Below are 24,017 nucleotides of genomic sequence, written 5' to 3' on the forward strand. Positions count from 1 at the left end.
TCTCTCAGTCACACACACCTAAGCATAATTGAAATGCATCCTACAATTAATCAAGATCACATAGTAACAGTCACAAAACCCAAGGCATCATGAACCGTGCCTCAGAAAGGTGATGTTAACCCCATGCGAGTGATTACAAAAACATCATGTCTGAGTTCCATAACACCCTCCCCCCGAAAGAGCCAGAAGCCTTGGAAGAAAAAATAAAATAAAATCACAGCTTGAAATATCAAAGCACTGAGAATCCAGGACATCTGAACTCACAGACCCACCCCTAGGTTCAGTATGTTCTTACTCCTGGATTTATTTATTTCAAAATCCCAAAGTCATATCATGAAAATCCAGGGCATTAATTAAAAAAATGACTTCAAATGATGACACCAGAAGCTCAGCGTTCCTAAACCACACATCAATACATATTTTTCTGTTCCCCACCCCTCTATCTGAAAAAGCTGGAGTTTGCCTGGTCTTCTTAAGCCTCACCGTTAATGATATGACACTCCCTCAGACTAATCCAACCTGGCACCCTCTAGATGTGTTGCAACTACAACTCCCACCTCCCCCAGCCAATCTGAAGGGCACCAGGTTAGAGAAGGCTGCTCTAACCCAACCCCTGAGGTAACACCCCCCCCCAATATAATTATTCAAGTACAATTGGTTCTCACCAACTTACTCTCACCTCCAGTGGATCTTCTGCCCCCAAACAATAACTCCCACCTTCCCGTAACCCCACCCACAGATTCGTAATGTATCAGGCTGAACCAATTTGTCTAGGTGAAGAGAAGGGGCGTGGACAGCTGCAAAGGAAGGTTGGTAGATACTGAATCCTGCCCTGATCTGATGTGCTGCCAGAAATAAAAATGGGCATACCTGCATCATTGTTTACAGCTGTATGAGAAAGTTTGGCCGGAGACAGAACATATGTGCCTCTTCTTCTAAGAACCTAGCAGGGGGGAGGGAAGACCAGGCTTCATGTCTGGGCAACCACGAGAACCCTATTACCACACCGTCTTTTGGCCTTGCTCCAATACCGTGCCCTTACAGATCCTTCTCTGCTGCCAGGTCATCCTCCCTGTCTCCTCCGATTTCCCAGATGGGTTCGAAAAACCATCCACTGCTGAATCAGGGAGAAGCATCTTTGCTAGATTTCATAATCCTAGCACATAAAACAATGCCTTAGCATAGCGATGGTGGTCCCAGCTCTGCTTCTGTCTCAACCACTGTGTTTCCTTAAAAAAAAAGGGGTGCATGCACCCATCTCTCCCCAGGCAGCCCCAAGAGACAGCAGATAAAGATCCAACCACTACCACACTAGGGGAGGCTTGTGGAAGGTTGTCCAACAAGGAAAAGGGCCACAGGAAGTGGATTTTGCTGGCTATAGAGCAAAATAGGTCCCCGATCCATCAGATATAGCTCAACAGTTCCAGTACCCAGCGCTCTCTGCAGGGTCCACATGACTTCCACCCGCTCAGCTAGTGTGCAACATGTCCCATGGGCCACACCCACCCATCTCTGCTCTGAACAACCTTCCCTGGAACTCCAAGGAAGACACTGATCAGTAATATACAAGAACACATTTTGATAGTCAACATCAGATGGATGTGTTGGAGGAGAGGCAAATGAAGAAGCAGGCAGCAGTCTGAGGCTACAAGGCAGAGTCCCTGTTCCTTTAGGAGTAAGAAATAGTTTCCAAGCACCAGCACCAATCAGCGTGAAGGTGAATCCCCCACACTGCATGCCAATACAGGTCTGGGGTTGCATGTGCTCCACGTTGGGTTCTGTAACCAGCCAGATAGGGAGATGCAACCCCTTCTCACTGCACATGCGGGCGAGGGAGAGGAGGGAAAGAAAAGCCCCACTTCAAGAGCACCAAATGTCCCAACTACCTCCCATCACAGCTATCATTAGATATTCCATACTGGGGCATGGTATGGTAAGGCATGTTTGCAAGAACTGTTTGGTGCTCTCTCGCTCTTTTTTTTTTTTTTTGCTGAGCTGAAAGACTAAGCACCCAGAGAACAATTAATTCAGTAAAATAGAGGAATGGGGCTGAGGCAAGCAGAGAGATGAGAAACTGCTGTGGAATAGACAGAAACCTGACACACTCCCCCGTCCCCATTTCTTTACTTCTTAAGCCACCAAGGCCCTCAAGGCAGCTGAAAGATTCTTTCCCATCAGACAGAATGAAGCAAATAGATTCTCTGGGCAAGCCAAGAATTTTCCAGCTGTTCACTTCCTCTTGCAAGGCATTCTGTTCCATTTGGAGTGCAACCGCTATACAAACCCATTCTAGTGCTTTCTTGACTTTGGAAAGTTCCGACAAATATGAACATTTTTTCCTTTACCCTTCCCCCTCCTCAGCATTTCTCCAGAAAAGTAGATGGGTCTGGTAGAAGCAAATATGGCTCCAAAATTAATAGCTTTCAAAAAAAACCAAAACCAAACACACACATCAGTTGTTGTGGCAGATCTGCCTAACTTTCAGCTCCTCCATAGTGTTCAGTCTTGTCCAGATCAGTGATCTGCTAAAAGGGGGGGGGGGGATTTACTAGCTGAAATCCAAACTAGTATCACCTGCTCAGACAAATCTGTCACGTTCTGTGGGGAGAGAACCTGGTTGTCTCCTGAGGGATTCTGGATCCACATTTCTAGAGACCTGAACAAATCTAGCTTTTGAGATTTGCCATCCCAGAAAGAGGGGATGAGAGAAAGATCAACAAAACTTGAAGAAATCCATTCACAACCATCCCATTTGAGGAAGTTGGGACAAATACATCGCTGTGGTTGGTGGCAGGGGAGGAGCTGGGAGTCTTCTTCCAGAAAACACTGCTGCATTTGTATACAGTTAACAGACCTTCCGGCAAACAGGAACAAACAATTCACAAACTTCTTCTTGTTTGCCCTTATCCTTCCAAAGCTTCAACAACCTTCACATCCTCCGACCTCTAACCCCAAGAGGTACAGAGAGGGAAGAGCAAAGCCAAGTAGTACACAGTCCATGGAAGAAGAAAAAGTGTGCACTTTTTTTTTTTAAAGGCACCAAGATAATGAGCGACAGCACTGGTTTGTTTTAAAAAGCTCTCTGGCCCATGACTGAAAAGCAATCTTAGCACATTTTCTTTCTCGATGAGGAAATAGGGGGAACCTGCCCCCCTTTGCTCCCACAATGAAAATGGCCCCCTCCAGAGGGGGCTGAGGATTAAGACATTTTCCAGAAGGTGAGCGAGGCAGTCAAAACACCAGCGGCAAATACAGCAATGGTTTGCCAGGTGGGGGTGCCAAAGTAGGACAGAAGGCCTTCCTGGAAGGGGAAAAAAGCGGTAGGGGAGAGAAAGACATTACATTGCACAAACTGTAACAAACTATAAATGACAGTGAAAAACCTATTTAAATGTGTGTTTGCCCCAATCATATATAAAAGAGGGGGAGCGGAAGCCCAATTTTAAATAGCCAAAGGGGGGGTATGGGTAGAGGATGTTAAACCCATTCCTCACTCACATATTACCATTCTGCAGTGTGCCTCCCACCCAGCTACCAGGTAGCTGACCTTGACAAAGGAAGTGAGCTCAGCGAGGAGAAATAGTGGGGAGAAGCCCTGCAGGAGCCAAGCTGTCAGAGAAGTGCGTGTTCAATTCATCAACAAAGGGTAGATTTCCATAATGCATAACCTTGTTTAAAATATAAACAACCAGCCCCTATTCACTGAATACACTATTGAGATCATGCAGTGCTCAAAGTGCCTTGCGATGCTGACCCAAGCCCCGCACCCCCTGTGAGACCATTTGCTACTGTTATTAGGGCTGCTACATTTAGTCAATCTATTAGAACAGCTTTCTGAGACCTGATGCCATCCAGATATGTTGGACTACGGTTCCCACAATCTTCAGTTTCACCAGATGCCCATGCTCACTCCCCCTGACCAATGACTGCTTGGTGGTTTCTGAGCTTTTGCATGTCTCCCCCACCCCCGATTCTAAAAGGTTAAGATGCCTCTCCTGAGACTTGGTTACTCGCAGCAAGAGCTTTAAGCTAAAATATGCTGTTATTTTTGGCCCAACACCACCAGCGGAATGTGGGCCCCGAGAGCTTCTTTGAAATGGAATTTGGCCCTCAGTCTGAAGGAGGTTCAGCACCCCTGGTCAAGAGAGTCCCTATGCCTGAGAAAAAAATCAGTATAAACTCACCCATCCACCTTGGGCTTGGATCCAAGTCAGAAGGTGAACCTGGATGTATTCCATTGTCCAGCTGATGATGGTCCTTATGAGCTCTGGTAATTTAGTGCAAACTGCCTATCCGGGGGTGAGGGAAGAAGAGCTAGTTATTAAAAACGGTCGGGGGGAGGGGGGAGCCAGTGCGGTGTAGTGGTTAGAGTGATGGACTGGGACTCTGGAGATCCAATTCTGTGCAGCTCCCCACTTTGCCATGAAGCTCACTGGGTGACTCTGGGCCAGTCGCTGACGCTCAGCCTTATATACCCCACAGGGCTGTTGTTAGGATAAAATGGAGGAGGAGGAGGAGGAAGACTATATAAGCTGCCTTGGTTCCTTGCAAGAGGACTAAGGTGGGATATAAATGTATTATTATTAATATTAATTTTGTTGTTGTTCAGTCGTTCAGTTGTGTATAATACTAAATGAAAAGGGGGAGGGGCAGCAGCATACTCACTTTTAGAACCAACTTGCAGGCAAAGTAGAACAAAGCCACCACACGACCCCAGTTGAAGTTCCCGTCGGAGAACATGTCGCGCGCCACTCGGAAGAAAACCTCCTTGGGGGGGTACATCTGAACTTGTTCTATCATCCTACAGGGGAAAGTGCAAGAGACGTCCAGGTTAGACAGACTCCCACCCATCGAGAGGATGGTGGCAACGCTGTGGTTTCCGGGGAAGGAAACCTCAATGAGTCTGGCACAGTGCAGACCAAACCAACTCCCCCCCCCCCCCCGATCTCATGAGAACAGTGCTAAGCATAAGTCTCCGCAGAGCTGATGTCATTTAATTCAGCAGGAATTCACCCGGCAGACCAGCGAAAGCAAGTCATCAAGTCAAGCACCGTCTAGAGCAGCCTTCCCCAACCTGGTGCCCTCCCGATAGGTTGGGCTGCAACTCCCATCATCTGGGGATGATGGGAGTTGCGATCCAACCCATCTGGAGGGCACCAGGTTGGGGAAGGCAGCTCTAAATAAATAAATCTCAGTACTTCCTTGCCACTGACATGCAATAGAACACACCTCTGTAGCTCTGTGTTTCCATCCAGCTCATCCCCAATCCGGCGCAGGCAGTCACTCAGTTGCTTGGTGCTAGAGTTGCAAGCCTGAGGCTCTGAGCCCCCAAGCTCCGCCATCGTCGCCTCGATGCGTTCAGCATCTCCACAGCCTTGCACTCGGTCCCTAATAAAGCTGTCACAGGGCCCAAAAAAAGATAGAGGGGCTGTTCACACAATGTGCTAACCCGTACTCAATGGTTGAGGTGGGTTGTATTGAACTGTGGGTTGTTTGTTGAGCCATGAGTTAGTGTGTTGTCTGAACGCAGCCAGGGTGGCTTATTGACCATGCAGTGTGGCTTATTTTCTCGAACAAGCCATCTTGAGAACCCATGGTTTGTTGTTGGGTTGTTCACTGTAGTTAACAAGCCACCCTGGCTACATTCAGACAACACAATAACCCACTGTTCAATAAACAACTCTCACTCAACCACTGGGTTAGTGTGTTGTGCGAAGAGCCCCAGAGATCGATCACAGGGAACTCTTCAGCCAGAGGTCTAACCCCAGCCTCGTTGCCAGCCCAGCTCCTCATTGGAGATCCCCAGCATAAAACTACAGCTTTATCTCCTATTTCCCCAGAAAGCTTTACTATACCAGTACATGCCAGCTTCCAGACATTTCCTGCAATTATGGTCCCATTCAAGTACTCACCCCTTGAGAAGAACTGTTCCTGTCTGAAGGATTTGATCCGAAGAGGTACCTAAGAGAGAGAAGTACCATAGGAAGGTAAGTTAAGAGGGGAAGAAGCTATGCTGATAAAAGTGGGCTGAAGTCTCAAGCGTCACCAGGAGCAAAGAACAGATCTGAACTTGCTACAGTGCGGGCCAGGCCCGCTCTCCAACTGTGGGTGGCCTGACCCTCACTGTAATCCCGGCATTTTCAGTGTGATGCCCATGGGTACCTCTCTTCACATCTGCCAGGCTCCCTGTCCCACCTGATCTTCATTCTACTTCTTAAGAGATTTTAAATTTTATTTTGTTAAACTCAGAGACTGGTTTGCCGAAAAGCGCTACTCTCCAATGCTATCTTTATTTGGGTTCAAAAGAGTGGCTGTGTGTTTTGGAACTCAGACCCCACCTCTGCCATGTACTTAGGTTTTTGGGCAAGTTATTTTGCTTTGAGTCTCACCTGTTTGCCTTCTGGGAAATGAGTTTCGTGACTGGGCATGCTCACCATGGCAGCTATTTTATGAATGGGCCACCCCCCCAGAATCCATTTTGTGAGAGTACCCACAACACCACCACAAAATTCCTAATGTACCCAGCAGCCCAAGAAGACTGAGGATCCCTGCTAACTGATCCTATAGGACAGGGGTGTTGAAATGCTTTCAACCCAAGGGCCAACTTCAATTTTAGAGAAGTGCTCACAGGCCACATTCCAGTGGTGGGCAGTGCTGAAGGCAAAAGGGGGCAGAGCTAAAATACCAAAATATTTGAGTTTAAAGCTCCAATTGCTGGCAACTAAGCATCAGGAAAGGCATTTCAACCTTTTAGAATGGGGGCAAAAATTGAAAGCCAGGGAAAAGTGACTGGGTCAGGGGATGGTGATATGGCCATCTGGGGAATTGGGCTTTGAAGCTCACATGCCAAATCTGGCCAATCCAATCATCCTGCTACAGAAGATGCAGGGTGTGTCTATGCCCAAAGTACGCAGATACACACAGCATGCCCAAAAGCGTTCTTGTACCAGGTCAGCCTTCCCTGACCTTTTTCTATTTCAAATATATACATAAACATATGCTTACATTAACAAATATGTTTGAAATAGTGTTGAATCTTTTTTCTTTTCATTAATGATGCTGTGAATAATTGTGAATGGATATGCTTTTATGTCATGTTCTTTGCTCTTTCTTTCTTCCTTCCTTCCTTTCTTTCCCTGACCCTCTTTTGTTGCTGTCCTGCCACCTTTTTCCTTTTTATTATATTTGCTAATAAAGAATACAGAAAAAGAAATGTAAAAATGTTGCAAAGGGACTCATACTTCAAAGCTGGAAGGATGAACACCCATCACCTATCATTCAACAGTCTGACGATCTTACTGCTCTTGTTCCATTTGAGTGTATGTTCTACCATCACCCATTTCATTTGAAAACTTATTTAGCTATGCAGTCTTCCCCAACCTGGGGCCCTCTGGATGTGTTGGAGTGCAACTCACATCATCCCCAGCCAGCATGACCATTGTTGGATCAGACCAAAGGCCCCATCTAAGTCTAGCATCTTGTTCCCCAGAGTGGCCAATCTTGGAAGCCCACAAGCTGGACATCAGGGAAACAGGCCTCCTGTGCTGTCATCTCCCACTAACTGGTACTCAGTAACATTCTGCCACCGGCCATGTCACTTCCATCATGGCCAATAGCCAGATGGCTTTAAAGGGGTATTAGTCAAATTCATGGAGGGTGAATGGCTTTCACTACATTGTGTAACAGCTAACTGTATAAGCTAATTACATAAAAAAGTACTTCCTTGTGCGCAAGTCTTTTTCTAAAATACTTTGCCCTTTTCTGATAATGTCTAAAGAAAGTCCCATTGAACTCAGTGGGACTTTCTCCAAGGTGAGTATTGCATTGCAGCCCAAATCTACTGCCCATCAATTTCAGTGGGTGATTCCCCCCACCCCACCCCAGTTCTAGCATTATGGGAGAGGAAAAAAAAAATCTCTCCCCCCTTTTCTCCTCAATGTGTTTCTCTAATATACTGGAGAAAACAAGTATATTAGATTTTACATGCTGGGACATCCCACTTCTCCTAGAGATGGCAGCAGGATACTTGCAGGGCCAAAAGGGAAGCTCACAGCAAATCCTTCCTTCACTTCACCCCCCTCCTTCCCTGCCCACAAGACAATCAACCAATTTCCCTTTCGTTTCCCCAGGCAGCCTCCCCTTTCCCACCGTGATTGTTATGACTAATTGTACACTTAGCAGCCTTCACAGCTCTTACCCATCTTTAGAGTGGTCAGCAATTAGTTATTTTTCTATCAGTTACAGGCAAAGAAGTGTGGCGCCCAAGGCCTCTCACGGAGGTCTACGCTTAACACCCACAAGGTGGAGATGGCTTGAAGCGGCATTCTGAGGCACCCACAGTCGTTATGCAGAGTACACCTCTTCGGCCAATGTGAAAAAAGCAGGAAGACACCGCAGGCTGCTTTTAAAAAGCTGGCTCTGGGTGGCAAATGTAATGTATAGACCAACCCCAAAGCAGGATTTGGAACTAACTCTTGGCTCAGGACTTCTATCAGACTATCTATACTGAAATCAAAGCCCCTCATTCCCCTCCCTTAATCCTTTCCTGTATTCTGGAGTGTGTTTGCAAATAGCAGGTGAAGGCTGTTGAAGCAGCCGCCCCCTCTCCACCTAACCTACCTTACAAGGTTGCTGTTGTGAGGAAGACTGGGGGGGCGAGAGGGGAGGGAACCATGTACGTCACCTTGAGCGCCTTCACAGGCACGCTATGAAGTGTAATGAAAAAGAACACAAATATCGTTGCATGCCCAGGCATGCCCACAGCTGCCCCAGAAGCACTTGGCCGGCCACTACCGGAGGCAAGAGGCTGCAATCCTATACACAGCACCTGCCCCCAACCTCGCACCCCTCCAGATGAGTTGGGACTACAATTTCCACCACCCTCAGTGGCCATGCTGGCTGAGAGCGATGGGAATCGTAATCCAACGCATCTGAAGTGCACTAGGTGGGGAGAAGGCAGCTGTCCACACTTACCTGGGAGTAAGCCCCATTTAACTCAACGGGGCTTGCTCCCGAGTAGGCATGCATAGGGTGATTGAGCTGTAGGTGGTTCCAACAAGGCTCTTCCTGTGTTTTCCTACAATGAAGGTATGTCTTTTCCCTTCCTCTTCCTGTTATCCATCCCAGCCGCAGTTTAGGGGTTGCCCCCTTTCCCCTTAGCGCTCTGCTCCCCGCTCTTCCCTGCTGCCCCACTCCCAGGCACGCTCACCTCCTTTGCAGGACTCCCGCTCTCCCCAAGGACCCGCCGCCGCCATCTCGGCTCCGCAGTGCGCCCCGCTCCGCCCAGCCCGGCCCAACCCGAGGCCGGCAGCCCGTCTCACAGGTCACGTGAACCAGCAGCCGGCGGAGGGGAGGCGAAAAGAACGAATATATGAGAGAGAAGAAAGCGCGGACAAGGGGAGAGGTTCATCGTCGGTCACGTGGCGCAGGCAAGGCACCAGAGAGGTGGAAAGGGCTAGAGGGGCGCTCGCCCTTCAGCCTCCGCTTTCCGGTTTGACTGGAAGGTGAAGTCTATGATTTCGGCCGGAACTTCCGATTGTGTGTCATTCACTTTTAAAAAATGGTTTCTGTAGTCTTTTTTTTTTTTTTTTTAATCCTATAATTGGGACAGAAATCATCACTGGCATGAAAAAGGAACGCTTTCCCGGGTTACTTGGGTCACGTGACAGCGGCAACGGTCGCTCCGTCAAGGAGAGAAACCGGTGATGCCATTGGTTGAGAAACCGGCCACGTGACAAGCGAAGCCCCACCCCCGCTTCCCACTGTTCGGAGAAAGGGCGTGTGACGATAGGCGAACGGAGATCCCGCCCCTTGCAGTTACGTCTTCCCCACCTGGTGCCCTCTAGTTGATTGACTACAACTCCCAGCATCCTCGGCCAGCATGATGGGTGTTGTAGTCCAAACACATCTGGAGGGCACCAGAGGGGGAAGGCTGTGTCAGAGGGTGGGGGCTTTTATCGGCTGCATTGAAAGACAGAGTGGGCTGTGGGGGGTTTTCGGCTCCTGCCTGATGATGGCAGTAATGATAGCACCCATTGGGCTATGTGCCTTCATTAAGACCAGGACCCGGAAATATATTGCCAAAGCAAAGAACATTAAGGCTGTAATCCTCTCCTATGCTCACTTCCCTGGGAGTAAGGCCTGTTGACTATGTTGTTGTTCAGTCGCTCAGTCGTGTCCGACTCTTCATGACCCCATGGACCATAGCACGCCAGGCCTTCCTGTCCTGCGCTCTCTCCCGGAGCGTGCTCAAGTTCATATTCATTGCATCGGTGATGCTGTCTAGCCATCTCATCCTCTGCCGTCCCCTTCTCCTTTTGCCTTCAGTCTTTCCCAGCATCAGGGTCTTTTCCAGAGAGTTTTCTCTTCGCATTAGGTGGCCAAAATATTTGAGCCTGTTGACTGTAGAGGGACTTAATTATGAGTAAAGATGTATGGGGTTGCCTGTTAAGGGTGCAGTCTTATGACTGTTTAGACAGAAAAAGGCCCTACAACTCCCAGCATTTCTGAGCCAGCAATGCCTGGAGTTGTTGGACTTTTCTCTATGCTGGCTGAGGAATGAAGGTTTATAGGTCATTTTCTGCCTAAACATGCATAGGATTGCACCCTTAGTCTACAGTCATATGCACTCTTGCTTGAGACCGAGTCCCACTGAATGTAGTGAGCAGGACCAGTTACAGGTCTGAGGCCCTTTCCTATGGTACAACAGGCCACCTGTTGTAAACTGGCGCTTACAAACTGAGCATTCCTGCCCAGTAAAAACAAAACAGATTGAAACAGTTCTGCTCCTGGTAACTTGTAAGGGTGTACGCACTGCTAGAAACTGCTAGCTTGGAAAGGAGCACAGCTGTGTTACAAAAGGCTCTGCTTTGATGAAGTTCAGCGCTTGTACAGTTTACCTTAACTACCACTAATGTGATTTCGGAAATCTTACGGAGGTTGATATCGAGCAAGACAGAAATCTGCTTTTGTACAAAAGTTGGGTTTTCCCCCCCTGGATTCAAGACAGTACCGTTGAAATGCCAAATAGTTTTTATTGAAGAAAAAAAAATTATCTTTGATCAGAGTATCCTACTCTTATGTATGGCTAACTTGTGCAACACAAGTTGCGCTTCCCCCATCCTTTAAGAAACCCAAACCCATCACCTCAAAGGTGGAGGCTTAGTTCCTTGTTACAATTTGACACATATTAAAGGAAGTCCCAGAAACAAAATGTAACCCCCTCATACAGTTCATTTACTGAACTATTGACACTGTCTAGTAATTCCCCATGGAGAATATTATAAAAACTAACAGTCCACTGACTCCTACAGAATCCAACTGAGCACTGAAAAAATTGATTGGCATGGTCTGCTCTCACAATCATAACGAGGTAGAGGTGCTGCCTGTATTCCTCACAGAGGCAAAGGCTTCTGTGTTTTTAATGACACTGTAACTTGCAGACATCTAAAAGGTGAAGCTTTTCTGATGTTCTGTCTCCCAGGCTAGCCTGCACGCACAAATGCCTGCTCAACATCACCATTGAAAGATACTGACTGTAATCTGCCTGCAAGGTCTTACTGACTGTGTGCTCTGGCAGAATCTTCAGTTGTGTAGCAAAGGAATTGGCGTTGAGAGTGGGGGGTCCTCCTAGCAACCTGTGTGACGGCTCAGTCTCCAGCTTATGGTGACAGCAATGATTATTAATATGGTGTCATAAGTACATGGTGCTTTACAGATTCATCAACAAAAATAGGTCCCTGCCCTCAAGGAGCTTACAATTTAAAATAGACAGTGGAGAAGACCATGGGAGGAGGAGAAGGAGAGAGACAGGAGTAGGGGGTAATGAGTGTTAAGTGGAGGTTGCAGGTGCTTTAATGGAGAGACAAACCTCAGCAGATCTCACACCTTCCTTGCATTCTCAGAATCCTAGCAATTCTTAATCCTCCTAGGATGTCCCCCCAAAATCAAATAACTTTACCTCACAAATCTCATAGTTCATACTCCATAGTTAAACAGAGGAGCTACAAAAGTGACGTGTCACAAGGAAAGCAAAACTCTGCGGTGGTAGTGCAAATTACAAGTTGATTCACCAAGGTGTTTAAAAATCCAACCATGTGGATTGCCGGCACTTCACTTTTAATTATTTGTTGTTAGGCCCCTTTTAAATCCCTTTCAAGGTTTCCATGCTGTTGGTTAGTCTTCAGCAGGGCAGCTTCCACACTGGGCATTTGGTGTGGAATAGCTATGCTTTGTTCACTCACATTTTATGGAGGATCCAAATGATGTTGTATTCCATTTGTAATCCTTTTTTTTAAAGGATCACTCAGAATTGGTGTTTTTTTCCTCAAATGGTCCCTCAGATGAATTGGACCTTCCTCGTCCTCACCCTCAGCAGCTACATCAGGCCCACCACTGTGGAAGGAACGAGTGGGAGAAAAAGTGCAATATCCCCCAATAGTGTGGAAAGTCAGCTGCAGTGCTGCTTCTAGCTTACAGCAGAAGTGCAATGTTTTACTAGCGCTAGGAGCCACTCACCAAGAAGCAGCCTAGGTTTAAGAACAGCTGGCATCCCAACATAAGTCAGTTTGAAGCCCCCCCTTTTTTTTTTTTAAAGCTGCAGCAGCTACCTTAGGCATCCACATACTATGTGAACAGCACCAGGGAGGTCTAACGTCCCCCATTATCAAGGATGTTGGAAAATACTGCAGCAGTCAGGACAATCTAGAAGCTGGAACAGGTCACACCCTACATGGGGCGCATTCCAGCTGGACGTTGCAGTTAATCTCGCCTGTCTTCCGCTTCCACAAGCAAGTATCCATTGCCTTGGAGACCAGGATCAGCCGGGCTCTCTTTGTCTCCTCCCTCATCTTCATCCTCAGTGGGCACACGCGCCATGGCCAGGCCAGGCCGGCTTCCACGTTGCTGGGCAAACCGCTCGATCAATAGCTGCCGAAGGTACATGGTTGGGATGGGAAGAGCAGCCACGACTATAAGGCCTATGAGAAGGCTGAGGGCCCATGGTGGGTATTCCAGCTTCTGCTCCTCTGCCTGCAAAGAAGAGACACCCCAAAACATCAAAAGTCACAGGCCTATCTAACCTGGCATCAGGCCTCTTTCAGACCAAGGTTTCTGATGCCTTCAACACCTGCACAGTTGGGGGAGAATGTTCCGTAGAGAAGGCTTTTCCCATCATGGCAGCCCCAACTCCCCAGGAGAAGTGACACCATCAGTGACAAGGGCCGGGATACAAAGACAGCCCTCTTTTACTGAGCCTTGCCTTGAGCAAAAGGGCTTTTGGATGCAGAAAAGTAGTCTGTGCTACAAGGCTGCTCGCTACGCAAGTCAAAACCACACCCCTTTAAGCCAGGAGTGCAGAACCACTTTCTTTCCAAGGGCCACATGCCATGTCGGAGAAGCTTTCGGGGGAGGGGGGGAGCGCATTCCAGAAAAATACCAGCATATTTTAGCTTAAAGCTCTTAGGACGCAATCCTATGCCGGTTTAGACATAAAAAAGTCCTACAATTCCCAGCATTCCCCAGCCAGCCATACTGACTGGGGCATGCTGGGAGTTGTAGGACTTTTTTTCTATCTAAAAATGCATAGGATTGTACCCTTAACTTCCTAGTCCTTTAGCTTTGGTGTTTTAAATCCGTATTTTAAATCTCTGCATTGCTGCTAGGTTTTATTCTGGTTGTACTGTTGTATTGTGATTTTAAGCTTTCATATTTTATACTGTTTTATGCTGCACTTTGTGGTTTTAATTTTTGTGACCCACCCAGAGAGCTCTGCCTATTGGGTGGCACAGAAATAAATAAATAATTCAGAAGAGGATGTGTTCTGTCCACATGATTTGACTGCTGATAGGTGCAGCTACATTTGCAAGAGCCCAAAGGTTACTTTAAACTATTTATAGAGTTCAGACAGAAAAATGGCTGGCTAGAGAATGCTGGGAGTTGTAGGACCTTTTTTTTGTCTAAGCCTGCATGGGATTGTGCCCTTACTGCATTAAGCCTTAGGAGAGGCATTTCAAGCTTCTAGAAGGGGGCGGGGGGGCTGTACAAAAACCAGGAAAACTGCCAAACAATCAGTGGTTGGGGGAAAGGGGGTAGTGCCGGGGGAAAGCGGGAAGTGGCCATTTGAGGAACCTTAGAGGGCTTGATTGGGACCCAGGTGGGCCAGATCTGACTCCCGGACCTGGGCTCTGCACCCCTCCTTCCAAAGACAGAAGAATAAAGCTAAGGGCACTGATGCGGATGGAACATAGTGCGTTGTACAGACAGAAAATGCACAAGAGGTGGAAAGTCCAATGCCATTCTGCTTGTATTATTTATTATTTTATTTGTAGCAGAACAGCAATGAGTTATTAGCGCTAGGAGCCGCCTGTCTGGAAGCGCCCTCAAATGCAAACACCACTTCATATGCTTTGGGTCTTCCATAGTGGAACCAGCGAGGGGAATCTTGACCTGTTGGATTGCATGCAAGAAAAATAACTGCTATTGTTAGAGTTTGGGTTAGGTATTGATATCTGTGGATAGAAACTGGGGAAGAGGGTCCCCCATCACTCAACTGCCTTCTGTCTCACACACGCCACCATTTTTATCCACTTCCTACAGGCTTTTCCCTATAACAGCTCACACAATGAAGCAGGCTTCAGGATCCAACAGGACTCTTTGTTCTTTATACAGCAGATTGATCTCCAGACTGCTTAATTTATTTTTTATTTTTCAGAGAGGTGACAGGGCCAATTGCTATTGATTAGAAACATGAAGGGACAGGACTGGAAAGCGTGGTGTACCTCTTACCTTTTGTGGGTCCCAGGCCCGGTAGGTAGGCCGCTCCAAAAACATGCGTACCAGACTTGCTAGCAGCAGGCACAACATTGACCCCAGGCTAACAAAGCGCCACATGTAACTGTAGATACGCCATGGCCGCCAGCCCAGCATAGCTTCTATGTCGCTTAAGAACCTGTGGAAGAAGAAAAGGAGGAAAGAAACAGATCAAGATGGCAGACAGGGCATGGAATGAAATGATTAAGATGTCCTGCAAACTCAGAGGAAGACAATCCAGGCTCTGTCCAAGGCAGGAGTGTAAAGCCTCTTTCAAAATGAGGGACAAATTCCATTTTGGGGAAGCACTGGGGCTGCATTACAGTGGCGGGCAGGGCTGAAGGCAAAAGGGGCAAGGCCCAAACCCTCCCAAACACCAGAATATTTTAGCTAAAAGCACCTACTGCCAGGAACTAAGCATTAGAAGAGGCATTTCAACCTTTAAGAATGGGGAAAAAACTGCACAAAAACTGGCAAACCACCAAAAAATAGTAGTTGGGGGGAATGGGGGCAGGAGAAGGGTATGTGGCCTGTTGGGGAAACCCAGAGGGTCGGATTGGGACCCCCAGAGGGCCATATTTGGCCTTGAAGTTCTGCACCCCTGTTTCAAGGCCACAGAATAAGCATTCCCACTCCTGCCCTAAAAAACAGAAAGAATCACATTGGCAAGTGCTCAGCTAAAGCTGGGAGGCAGGTCTGGAGAATTACCTGTCAGCTCCATAGATCCAGGCCACGGCAAAAGCTTCGAATGCTACAACAATAAGCAGGGGCAGGGTGGCCGAATAGTCATCAAACATGGTCACAAAATAGTTGCCTGAGCGTTGAACGAAAACCAGGCCCAGCAGGAACCCAATGGAACAACACAGCACTGCGAGGAGAGAAAGGAAGAGCAAGTTGGCGTGCTCAGGAACCTGACAGGGCCTGTGGACCAACAAGGGGCCCCGCTGTCAGCCGGAGGCATGGGAAACAGCACTTCCATATTTGTTTGGGCTTCGAGTGCTCAGAGTTGCACTTCAGGCTAGAAGAGGGAGGCGCCTCTTGTGTATGGGGGGACAGGGGGTGGTGGCGTCAATGTAAGAGACACTGCCTCACCAGCCTGTCTGGCTACTTGCAGTCTACAGTTCTCCACTCAGGGCTCAGTGTTGCCAGGGAGAGAAGTGAGCAGAGTGCAAGTCAGCCTGTTCACACCAGTCTCCTGCATTCTGCTGCTGTGAACCTCCACAAGAGACTAGCAACAAAAGTCTGAAAGAATGGGGACAAGCCATGGCTGTTGGTCTAATGACGTAACACTGTGCTTTACAGTGCACTGTGGCTTAAAGTTAGAGGCGTTCATAGTTCCTTTATAGTTCTATTGGTCTTTTTGTTAATATTATTTAACAGAAATTCTAAAGTAAATACTGTTAAATATTTTTTTGTTTGCCTCTGGAGTGACTGCAGTCTGCCCCTCCTCATCCTAGTTATAGAAACCTGAAACATTACAACATTATGGTTGGTGCTCTCTGGACAAGCAGTACACTGTCCACCTTTGGCCTTATAAGAAATGCGGGTTCAGGAACTCTTTCCACATCTCACATTTCAGCTGTCAGGATAGGTTCTGTACAGGTCTGCCATCTTTGAGTGTCATTCCTTTTTCCTTCACTGAGGGACATGTATACAGGTGTACACCAGCTCTTGTGAGCCTGGTGCCCTCCAGATGTGTTGGACTACAACTCCCATCATTCCCTAGCCAGCACAGCACACCAGCTGGTGAATGATAGGAGTGGTAGTCCAACTCATCTAGAGGGCGCCAAGTTGAGGCACACCTGGTAGACACAAGCAAGGACTTCAGAGGAAGGTTTAACATCACCCTCTGTCCAATGGGCAAATTTATTACAAGTTGGGAGCTTTCAACACGGGGGATCTTTATTTGTTATTATCTTATGCTTTGGTGGCTGTGCCTTATTTGATGTTTGTTTTCCTCTGTGCAATGTTTGTTATTGAACTCGACATGAAAACCCTTTTTAGTTTGATGAAACCGAACAGACAGAATGGATTTGAAGAAATACAGTCCCCCACCCCTTCCGTGCTGCCTGAAATGGTACAGCCTGGAATCCGACCATCTCATTCTGCATAATGTACCTGTCGATGGAAGAATCTCGCCTGGGACCTTGACGACGGCTGCTCTGCCCTACCTGTGAAGAGGGTCCGCCGGCGCTGGAGCCTCTGGAAGTTGTCCAACAAGGGGGTGATGATCCCTTGCATGTTCCCCAGCATAGTGCTCAGCCCCAGGTTCAGCAGCATGAAAAAGAACAGCACAGACCAGAATGGGGCAGTCGGAAACAGGGTCATGGCTTCCGTGAAGGCGATGAAGGCAAGGCCCGTGCCTTCCACACCCTGCAGGCAGAAAGAGAGAGAGAGAGAGAAGGAGAATCAGGTAATCGTCTACTGAAACTGGCAAGTGGCATGCTTAAACCAATAAGAAGGAAATATCTCAGGCCAGGCCAGGCCCGTGGGCCTAGTTATGGCATTGACCAGGGGTGCAGAACCTCGTTCAGCCTGAGGGCCAAATTAAATTTCATAGAAGCTCTTGGGGGCCACATTCCAGTGGTGGGTGGGGCCGAAGGCAAAATGGGCAGGGCCAGACATACCAGCCTATTGTAGCTTAAGGTCTCAATCCTACATGTTTAGACACAAAAAAGTCCTACAACTCCCAGCGTGCCACAGTCAATATGGGGGAGATGGACAAACTGTCATGACCTGGTTTTAGGCAGCCTGCTATGTTCCTACCATTGGCTTGCTCTTCAGCTCAACAGACCAAAGGCAAAACCACTATAGGACTACATAGACATACCTATGTTGAATTTTTGTTTTTTATTACTGCAGGTTGAGCTCTGTTTTCCCACTGCTGCACTCCTCAACTGAGACATATATCTGGCTCTAGAGCAAACACTGATTGTCACTAGGTTTTCCATGCTTTGCATGGGCTCCGCTTTGGGCGGGTGCACTGGGTTTTCTGGAAAGCACTTGTGTGGTTTTTCAGTCTAAATCTGGCTTCCCCAATCTGGCGCCCTCTGGATGTTTTGGATTACAACTCCCAGCATTCCTAGCCATGGGCCATGCTGGGTGCTGCCGCTGAGAGTTCAAAACATCCAGAGGGCACTAGGTTGGGAAAAACTGTTCTACACTTTAAAAGTGGCTTTGTGACAGACACAAAGGCCAGCCAAACAGTGCCCTCTGCACACTCCTGCTTTGAGAAGGGCGGGGGATGTCTTCATGACTGGCTGATCCTTGCATCTATCAGCACTGTGCAAATCTGACTTCTTCGCAAGTGGTTTTCTCCAAAGCTGGATGCTTAACACTATTTTAAAACAGGAGGCATCACTTTTCGGCCTTTTGGATAAGATCAAATGTAACAGGAGGAACTGTAACATATAAGAATGTCAAGGGCAGGCAGGGCAGAACAGCCTTCTCCATAAAAGACAGAGAGACAGAGAAAAAAAAAAACATCTTCCTTGTCACTCCTCATCCTTCACTGGACCTCCCACTCGTTGTTGTTGTTGTTCAGTCGTTCAGTCGTGTCCGACTCTTCGTGACCCCATGGACCATAGCATGCCAGGCCTTCCTGTCCTGCGCTCTCTCCTGGAGCGTGCTCAAGTTCATACTCATTGCATCGGTGAGGCTATCTAGCCATCTCATCCTCTGCCGTCCCCTTCTCCTTTTGCCTTCAGTCTTTCCCAGCATCAGGGTCTTTTCCAGAGAGTTTTCTCTTCGCATTAGGTGGCCAAAATATTTCAGCTTCAGCATCTGTCCTTCCAATGAGCAGTCAGGATTGATTTCCTTTAGGATTGACTGATTTGACCTCCTTGCAGTCCAGGGGATTCGTAAGAGTCTTCTCCCGCACCACAGTTCGAAAGCATCAATTCTTCGGCGCTCAGCCTTCCTTATAGTCCAGCTCTCACAGCCATACATTACTACTGGGAAAACCATAGCTTTGATTAGACGGACCTTTGTCGGCAAGGTGATGTCTCTGCTTCTAACTATGCTGTTTAGGTTTGCCATAGCTTTCCTCCCAAGGAGCAAACGTCTTTTAATTTCATGGCTACAGTCACCGTCTGCGGTGATCTTGGAGCCCAAGAAAGTAAAATCTGTCACAGCTTCCATTTCTTCCCCTTCTATATGCCAGGAAGTGATGGGGCCAGATGCCATGATCTTAGTTTGTTTAATGTTATGTTTCAAACCAGCTTTTGCACTCTCCTCTTTCACCCTCAACAAGAGGCTCTTGAGATCCTCCTCGCTTTCTGCCATTAGGGTGGTATCATCTGCATATCGGAGGTTGTTGATAATTCTCCAGGCAATCTTAATTCCGACCTCTGATTCATCCAACCCGGCATTTCTCATGATGTACTCTGCATATAAGTTAAATAAGCAGGGTGACAATATGCAGCCTTGTCGTACTCCTTTCCCAATTTTGAACCACTCGGTTGTTCCATGTCTGGTTCTTACTGTTGCTTCTTGACCCTTGTACCGGTTTCTCAGGAGACAGGTAAGGTGGTCTGGTATTCCTATCACTTTAAGAATTTGCCAGTTTGTTGTGATCCTCACAATCAAAGGCTTTAGCGTAGTCAATGAAGCAGAGATAGACGTTTTTCTGGAATTCTCTTGCTTTCTCCTTGATCCAGTGAATGTTGGCGATTTGATCTCTAGTTCCTCTGCCTCTTCGAAACCCAGCTTGTACTTCCGGTAGTTCTCGGTTCGCATACTGCTGAAGCCTAGCTTGTAGGATTTTGAGCATCACCTTGCTGGCATGTGAAATGAGCGCAACTGTGCGGTAGTTTGAACACTCTTTGGCATTGCCCTTCTTTGGAATTGGAATGTAAACTGACCTTTTCCAGTCTTGCGGCCACTGTTGAGTGTTTCAAATTTGTTGGCATATTGAGTGCAGCACTTTAACAGCATCATCTTTTAGGATTTTAAATAGCTCAGCTGGAATACTGTCATCTCCGCTAGCTTTGTTGTTACTAATGCTTTCTAAGGCCCACTTGACTTCACTCTCGAGGATGTCTGGCTCAAGTTCAGTGATAGCACTATCATGGCTATCAGGGACATTAAGATCTTTCCTGTATAGTTCTTCTGTGTATTCTTGCCACCTCTTCTTAATCTCATCTGCTTCTGTTAGGTCCTTGCCTTTTTTGTCCTTGATCATGCCCGTCTTTGCACAAAACGTTCCCTTGAGATCTCCGATTTTCTTGAAGAGATCTCTAGTCTTTCCCATTCTGTTGTTTTCCTCGATTTCTTTGCATTGTTCATTTAAGAAGGCCTTCTTGTCTCTCCTTGCTATTCTCTGGAACTCTGCATTCAGTTGGATATATCTTCCCCTTTCTCCCTTGCTTTTCGCTTCCCTTCTTTCCTCAGCTACTTGTAAAGCCTCATCAGACAGCCATTTGGCTTTCTTGCATTTCTTTTTCTTTGGGATGGATTTCGTTGCTGCCTCCTGAACAATGTTACGGACCTCCGTCCATAGTTCCTCAGGCACTCTGTCTATCAGGTTTAATCCCTTAAATCTATTCCTCACCTTCACTGTATATTCATCAGGGATATGATTTAGGTCATACCTGAATGGTTTAGTGGTTTTCCCTACGTTCTTCAATTTCAGCCGAAATTTTGCAACAAGAAGCTCATGATCTGAGCCACAGTCAGCTCCAGGTCTTGTTTTTACTGACTGTATAGAGCTTCTCCATCTTTGGCTGCAAAGGACATAATCAATCTGATTTCGATATTGACCATCTGGTGATGTCCATGTGTAGAGTCGTCTCTTGTGCTGTTGGATCCTCCCACTCAGTCCAGCAAAATTACTGGATAAGGGCAACTGAGCAGACATAAAACAACCCAGGCCCGGCCCACTCATGACCCACCTAGCCAAACACAGCTCACCAGCCCCATATTTTAGCCTGCCAGTTGCTTGACCACCCTGATGTTTCTATTCCAGGGAGCTTTATTTTGTCCCTGGTAGACCACCATACCAGGCTGGCAGGCTGCATTTCCATTGGTGGGTCACAAGCTGGGCACAGCTCAATGGTCTCACCCCTCTAACAACCTCCCCCCACCTCAATGCAGATGCTTTGGGGGGAGGGGGATACTCCTTTACAGCAACCCAGCTCACTGTCCCGGCCAGTGACCTTGTTCATCTCATCCTCTGTGCGGCAGTCACCAATCCCCCGCTTCTGCAGCTGCTCCTGCGTGTCATTCTGGAGCTCCCGATACCAGGCACTGTAGTGGGCAGCAGGGAGGTCAGAGAAGTTTCCAGGTAGCTGTTCAAAGAGGGAGCCATTCAAGACCAGTTGGGACAGCAGTTCTGTATTCCTGCAGCAACAAACAACCAAAAGGCAAGCAGAAAGGTTAGAGATGAGGGATGACTACAAAACACAAAAGAGAAACAAAGCCTAGGAGTGATTACCCTGCAGATGTGTTGGACTACAATCCCTACCATGCTGGCTGGGGATGATGGAGTTCGTGCCCAACACATCTGGAAGGCACCAACTTGGAGCAGGCTGGATTAGACATATGCTACCCCCAGGCATAGTCTGGAGGCATTTGATGCAGCCTCTTTTCTGAAGGTCAGCTGGTCCATGTCTGGTCAGTGCCTCAACGGGAGATGGCCTGGGAGCCCCACGAGGCCGCTGATGGGAAGGAAGGTGGGATATTGCAGTTACATGCTAATACCAATCCAGGCATGCAAAACCTTTCTGGCCCCAAGGGCCGCATCGGGTATCTCCTGGGGTGGCGGGACGCACACACACGTTCCCAGCACTCATACTCAGCCCAGCAGCAACAGATTGTGGTCTTGTTGCAACAGCATCTGTTCCATATCACAGTGTCAAGGTGTTGAAGCCCCCTCCCCTGCACAGCCACCCCAACCCAGTGAGCAAAAAGGATGCTATGCTATGGCTCCTGCATAGAAGCCTCTTTCTTAGAGCATCCCCAGAGTGTCCAAAGAAGCTGGAGGGACATTTAAGCACGGCTTCCTAGGATGCTCTGGGGACCCTCTAGGAACAAGACTTTTAAGGCAGAAGCCATAGAGACAGGGTGGAGAAACTCCTTCAGCCTGAGGGCCGATTCAGAGAAGTTCCTGCGGCCACATCCCAATGATAGGTGGGGGCAAAGGGCCCAAATATATTTTTTAAATGCCCCAGTATCTTTGACCTTAAAGTTCTTCCTGCCAGTAACTGAGCATTAGGAGAGGCATTTCAGCCTTTTAGAATGGGGGAAGAACAGCACAAAAGCGGGGAAACCACCAAGCCATTGGTGGTCAGGAGTAAATGGAGCGGGGCCTGGGGAAGGAGGCGTGGCCATATGGGGGGAACTCTGGAGGGCCAATCTGGCCCCTGTCTCCCACCCCTGTCATAGAGCCTGTCCCTACCGCGGTGTTTTCCTCTCGCCCCTCACTTTTTTTGGCAGCAGCAGATGCCAGGGGTGACCAGACAAGGCTTCGGGGGCTACTTGTGGCCCACCCACAGGCTGCACTGTTTGCACTGCTGTAGTAAACTTCTGTGGACCTTCTTGTTTTCCCTCCCTTTGACAGAAGCCTGGTTGGTGGGAAGGAAGGAAAGGACCTTTTCAGCCATGGCGATGGAGCAATCCATTTTTGAAAATGGATTTATGCTGCTACTCCTGCAGTTTCTACTGTTGCTTGTTTATATCTGACCTCCTTTTATCTTGGTGGGAGAAAGGAGCTCTCGGACTTGGGAACCGTTGCCACCCAATGTTACTTCCCCCCCTGATCCTGTTTTTTTTTTAAATAAAAAAACTGCCCTAAGCCCTCTTGAGGCACTTAGAAGGTGCGGGATGTAAATGGAATAAAGAGAATACAGAGCCTTCCCTACCCTGGTGTCTTCCAGATGGTTTGGACTACAACTCTCAGCATTCCTGACGATTGGCCATGTTGGAGGGGGCTGAGGGGAACTGAAGTCCAAAACCTCAGGAGGGCACCAGGTTGGGGAAGACCATACAAAGAAACAGGGTCTCAGACTTTGAAACCCTGAACTGAAATATACAATCCAAGGCTGCTCATGTTTGCAGCAGCATTTTAACAGCAGCGAACCCACAAAGGGGTGGGCCATGGGAGAGGAGCTACTCACCTGGCAATGCATTTCTGTGTAATGACATTGGCGCGAAAGCCGAGCACAGCAAACACCACCAGTGTGGCCAACACTGAGGTGAGGAAGTTGACCCCGGACACGAGCAGCCCATCAATGTGGCAGTTGTTGTGGCGTGGGTTGTAGCTGGAGTAGGCGATGATGGTGCCAAAGCCCAGGCCGAGTGCAAAGAACACCTGGGTGGCTGCCTGGCGCCAGACCTGCATATCTCCCCAGATGGAGACCTTGAGGACAGCAGGGGGAGGGGGGGGGGGAGACAAGCATGGTGAACAAATGTTTAGATGGGTTCATTGTCAGGGGCAACGCTTCATGTTTACTGCCATCTCTGCCTCGACTATATCTTTTCCAATTGTCTCTAAGGCAGTAAATATTGGCAAACTAGAACTTGTCAGGAAGTTTGATTCTATTTCTTTAGGCCTGAATCAAGGCAATGGTTTCCTCTCTCACTTTGTCATCATCATCATAGCTTTGCTATATTTGTTGTTCAGTCGTGTCCGACTCTTCGTGACCCCATGGACCATAGCATGCCAGGCCTTCCTGTCCTGCGCTCTCTCCCGGAGCGTGCTCAAGTCCATATTCATTGCATCGGTGAGGCTATCTAGCCATCTCATCCTCTGCCGTCCCCTTCTCCTTTGGCCTTCAGTCTTTCCCAGCATCAGGGTCTTTTCCAGGGAGTTTTCTCTTCGCTTTGCTATATTATGGAGCACTAATTAATGCTGTGTCCAATAATGACTGAGCTATCTTCTATACCCTTAAGCTTTACATAGAAATGCCGCAGATGGTACTTCTTGCATTTCACAGCTGCTTGGCCCCACTGTTCACATTTTTCTCCTCTATACCCATATATGTCTACCTGCTGGGGAGAACACCTCATGCTTCTGATGAAGTGGCCTCTCCTCCATGAAATCTTATCCCACAATAAATCTGTTGCAGACATCAATGGGATTTATTGCTAAGGAAGTGTGCGTAGGATTGTAGAACAGAATTCTACAAATCATTATAACCCTCCACAACCTCTTACCAGAGTTTGCAGAAACAAGGATACAAACTCTACCTTAAGCTAACCAAGTTTCACAT

General features: G+C 47.8%; 2 protein-coding genes across 5 annotated transcripts in view; both read right to left on the reverse strand.

Annotated features, from left to right (window-relative positions):
- Positions 1–1,964: 1,964 nt before the first annotated feature.
- LOC146341994 (apoptosis regulator BAX-like) lies at positions 1,965–9,268 on the reverse strand. Its single transcript, XM_084805417.1, has 6 exons — positions 9,209–9,268; positions 5,913–5,961; positions 5,230–5,397; positions 4,666–4,801; positions 4,185–4,289; positions 1,965–3,301 (listed from the first exon to the last, which is right to left on the reverse strand). Exons 1-6 carry the CDS (start codon positions 9,252–9,254, stop codon positions 3,200–3,202), a joined length of 606 nt encoding a protein of 201 aa, XP_084661543.1. The 5' UTR covers positions 9,255–9,268; the 3' UTR covers positions 1,965–3,199.
- A 1,746-nt stretch (positions 9,269–11,014) lies between these two features.
- SLC6A16 (solute carrier family 6 member 16) overlaps positions 11,015–24,017 on the reverse strand; it is a 33,749-nt gene continuing 20,746 nt past the window's right edge. For all 4 annotated transcript variants that reach the window (XM_084805411.1, XM_084805409.1, XM_084805410.1 and 1 more), the window contains 6 exons: positions 22,923–23,164; positions 20,964–21,147; positions 16,980–17,181; positions 15,517–15,676; positions 14,785–14,947; positions 11,015–13,029 (listed from right to left, as the gene is read on the reverse strand). In XM_084805411.1, coding sequence (XP_084661537.1) covers positions 12,760–13,029; positions 14,785–14,947; positions 15,517–15,676; positions 16,980–17,181; positions 20,964–21,147; positions 22,923–23,164 — 1,221 coding nt within the window. In that variant the 3' untranslated portion in view covers positions 11,015–12,759. The remainder of the gene's footprint in view (positions 13,030–14,784; positions 14,948–15,516; positions 15,677–16,979; positions 17,182–20,963; positions 21,148–22,922; positions 23,165–24,017) is intronic.

This window comes from Heloderma suspectum, chromosome 6 (genome assembly GCF_057233095.1).
Source record: "Heloderma suspectum isolate Gila_16-S chromosome 6, 16-S_ref, whole genome shotgun sequence".
Taxonomy (NCBI): domain Eukaryota; kingdom Metazoa; phylum Chordata; class Lepidosauria; order Squamata; family Helodermatidae; genus Heloderma; species Heloderma suspectum.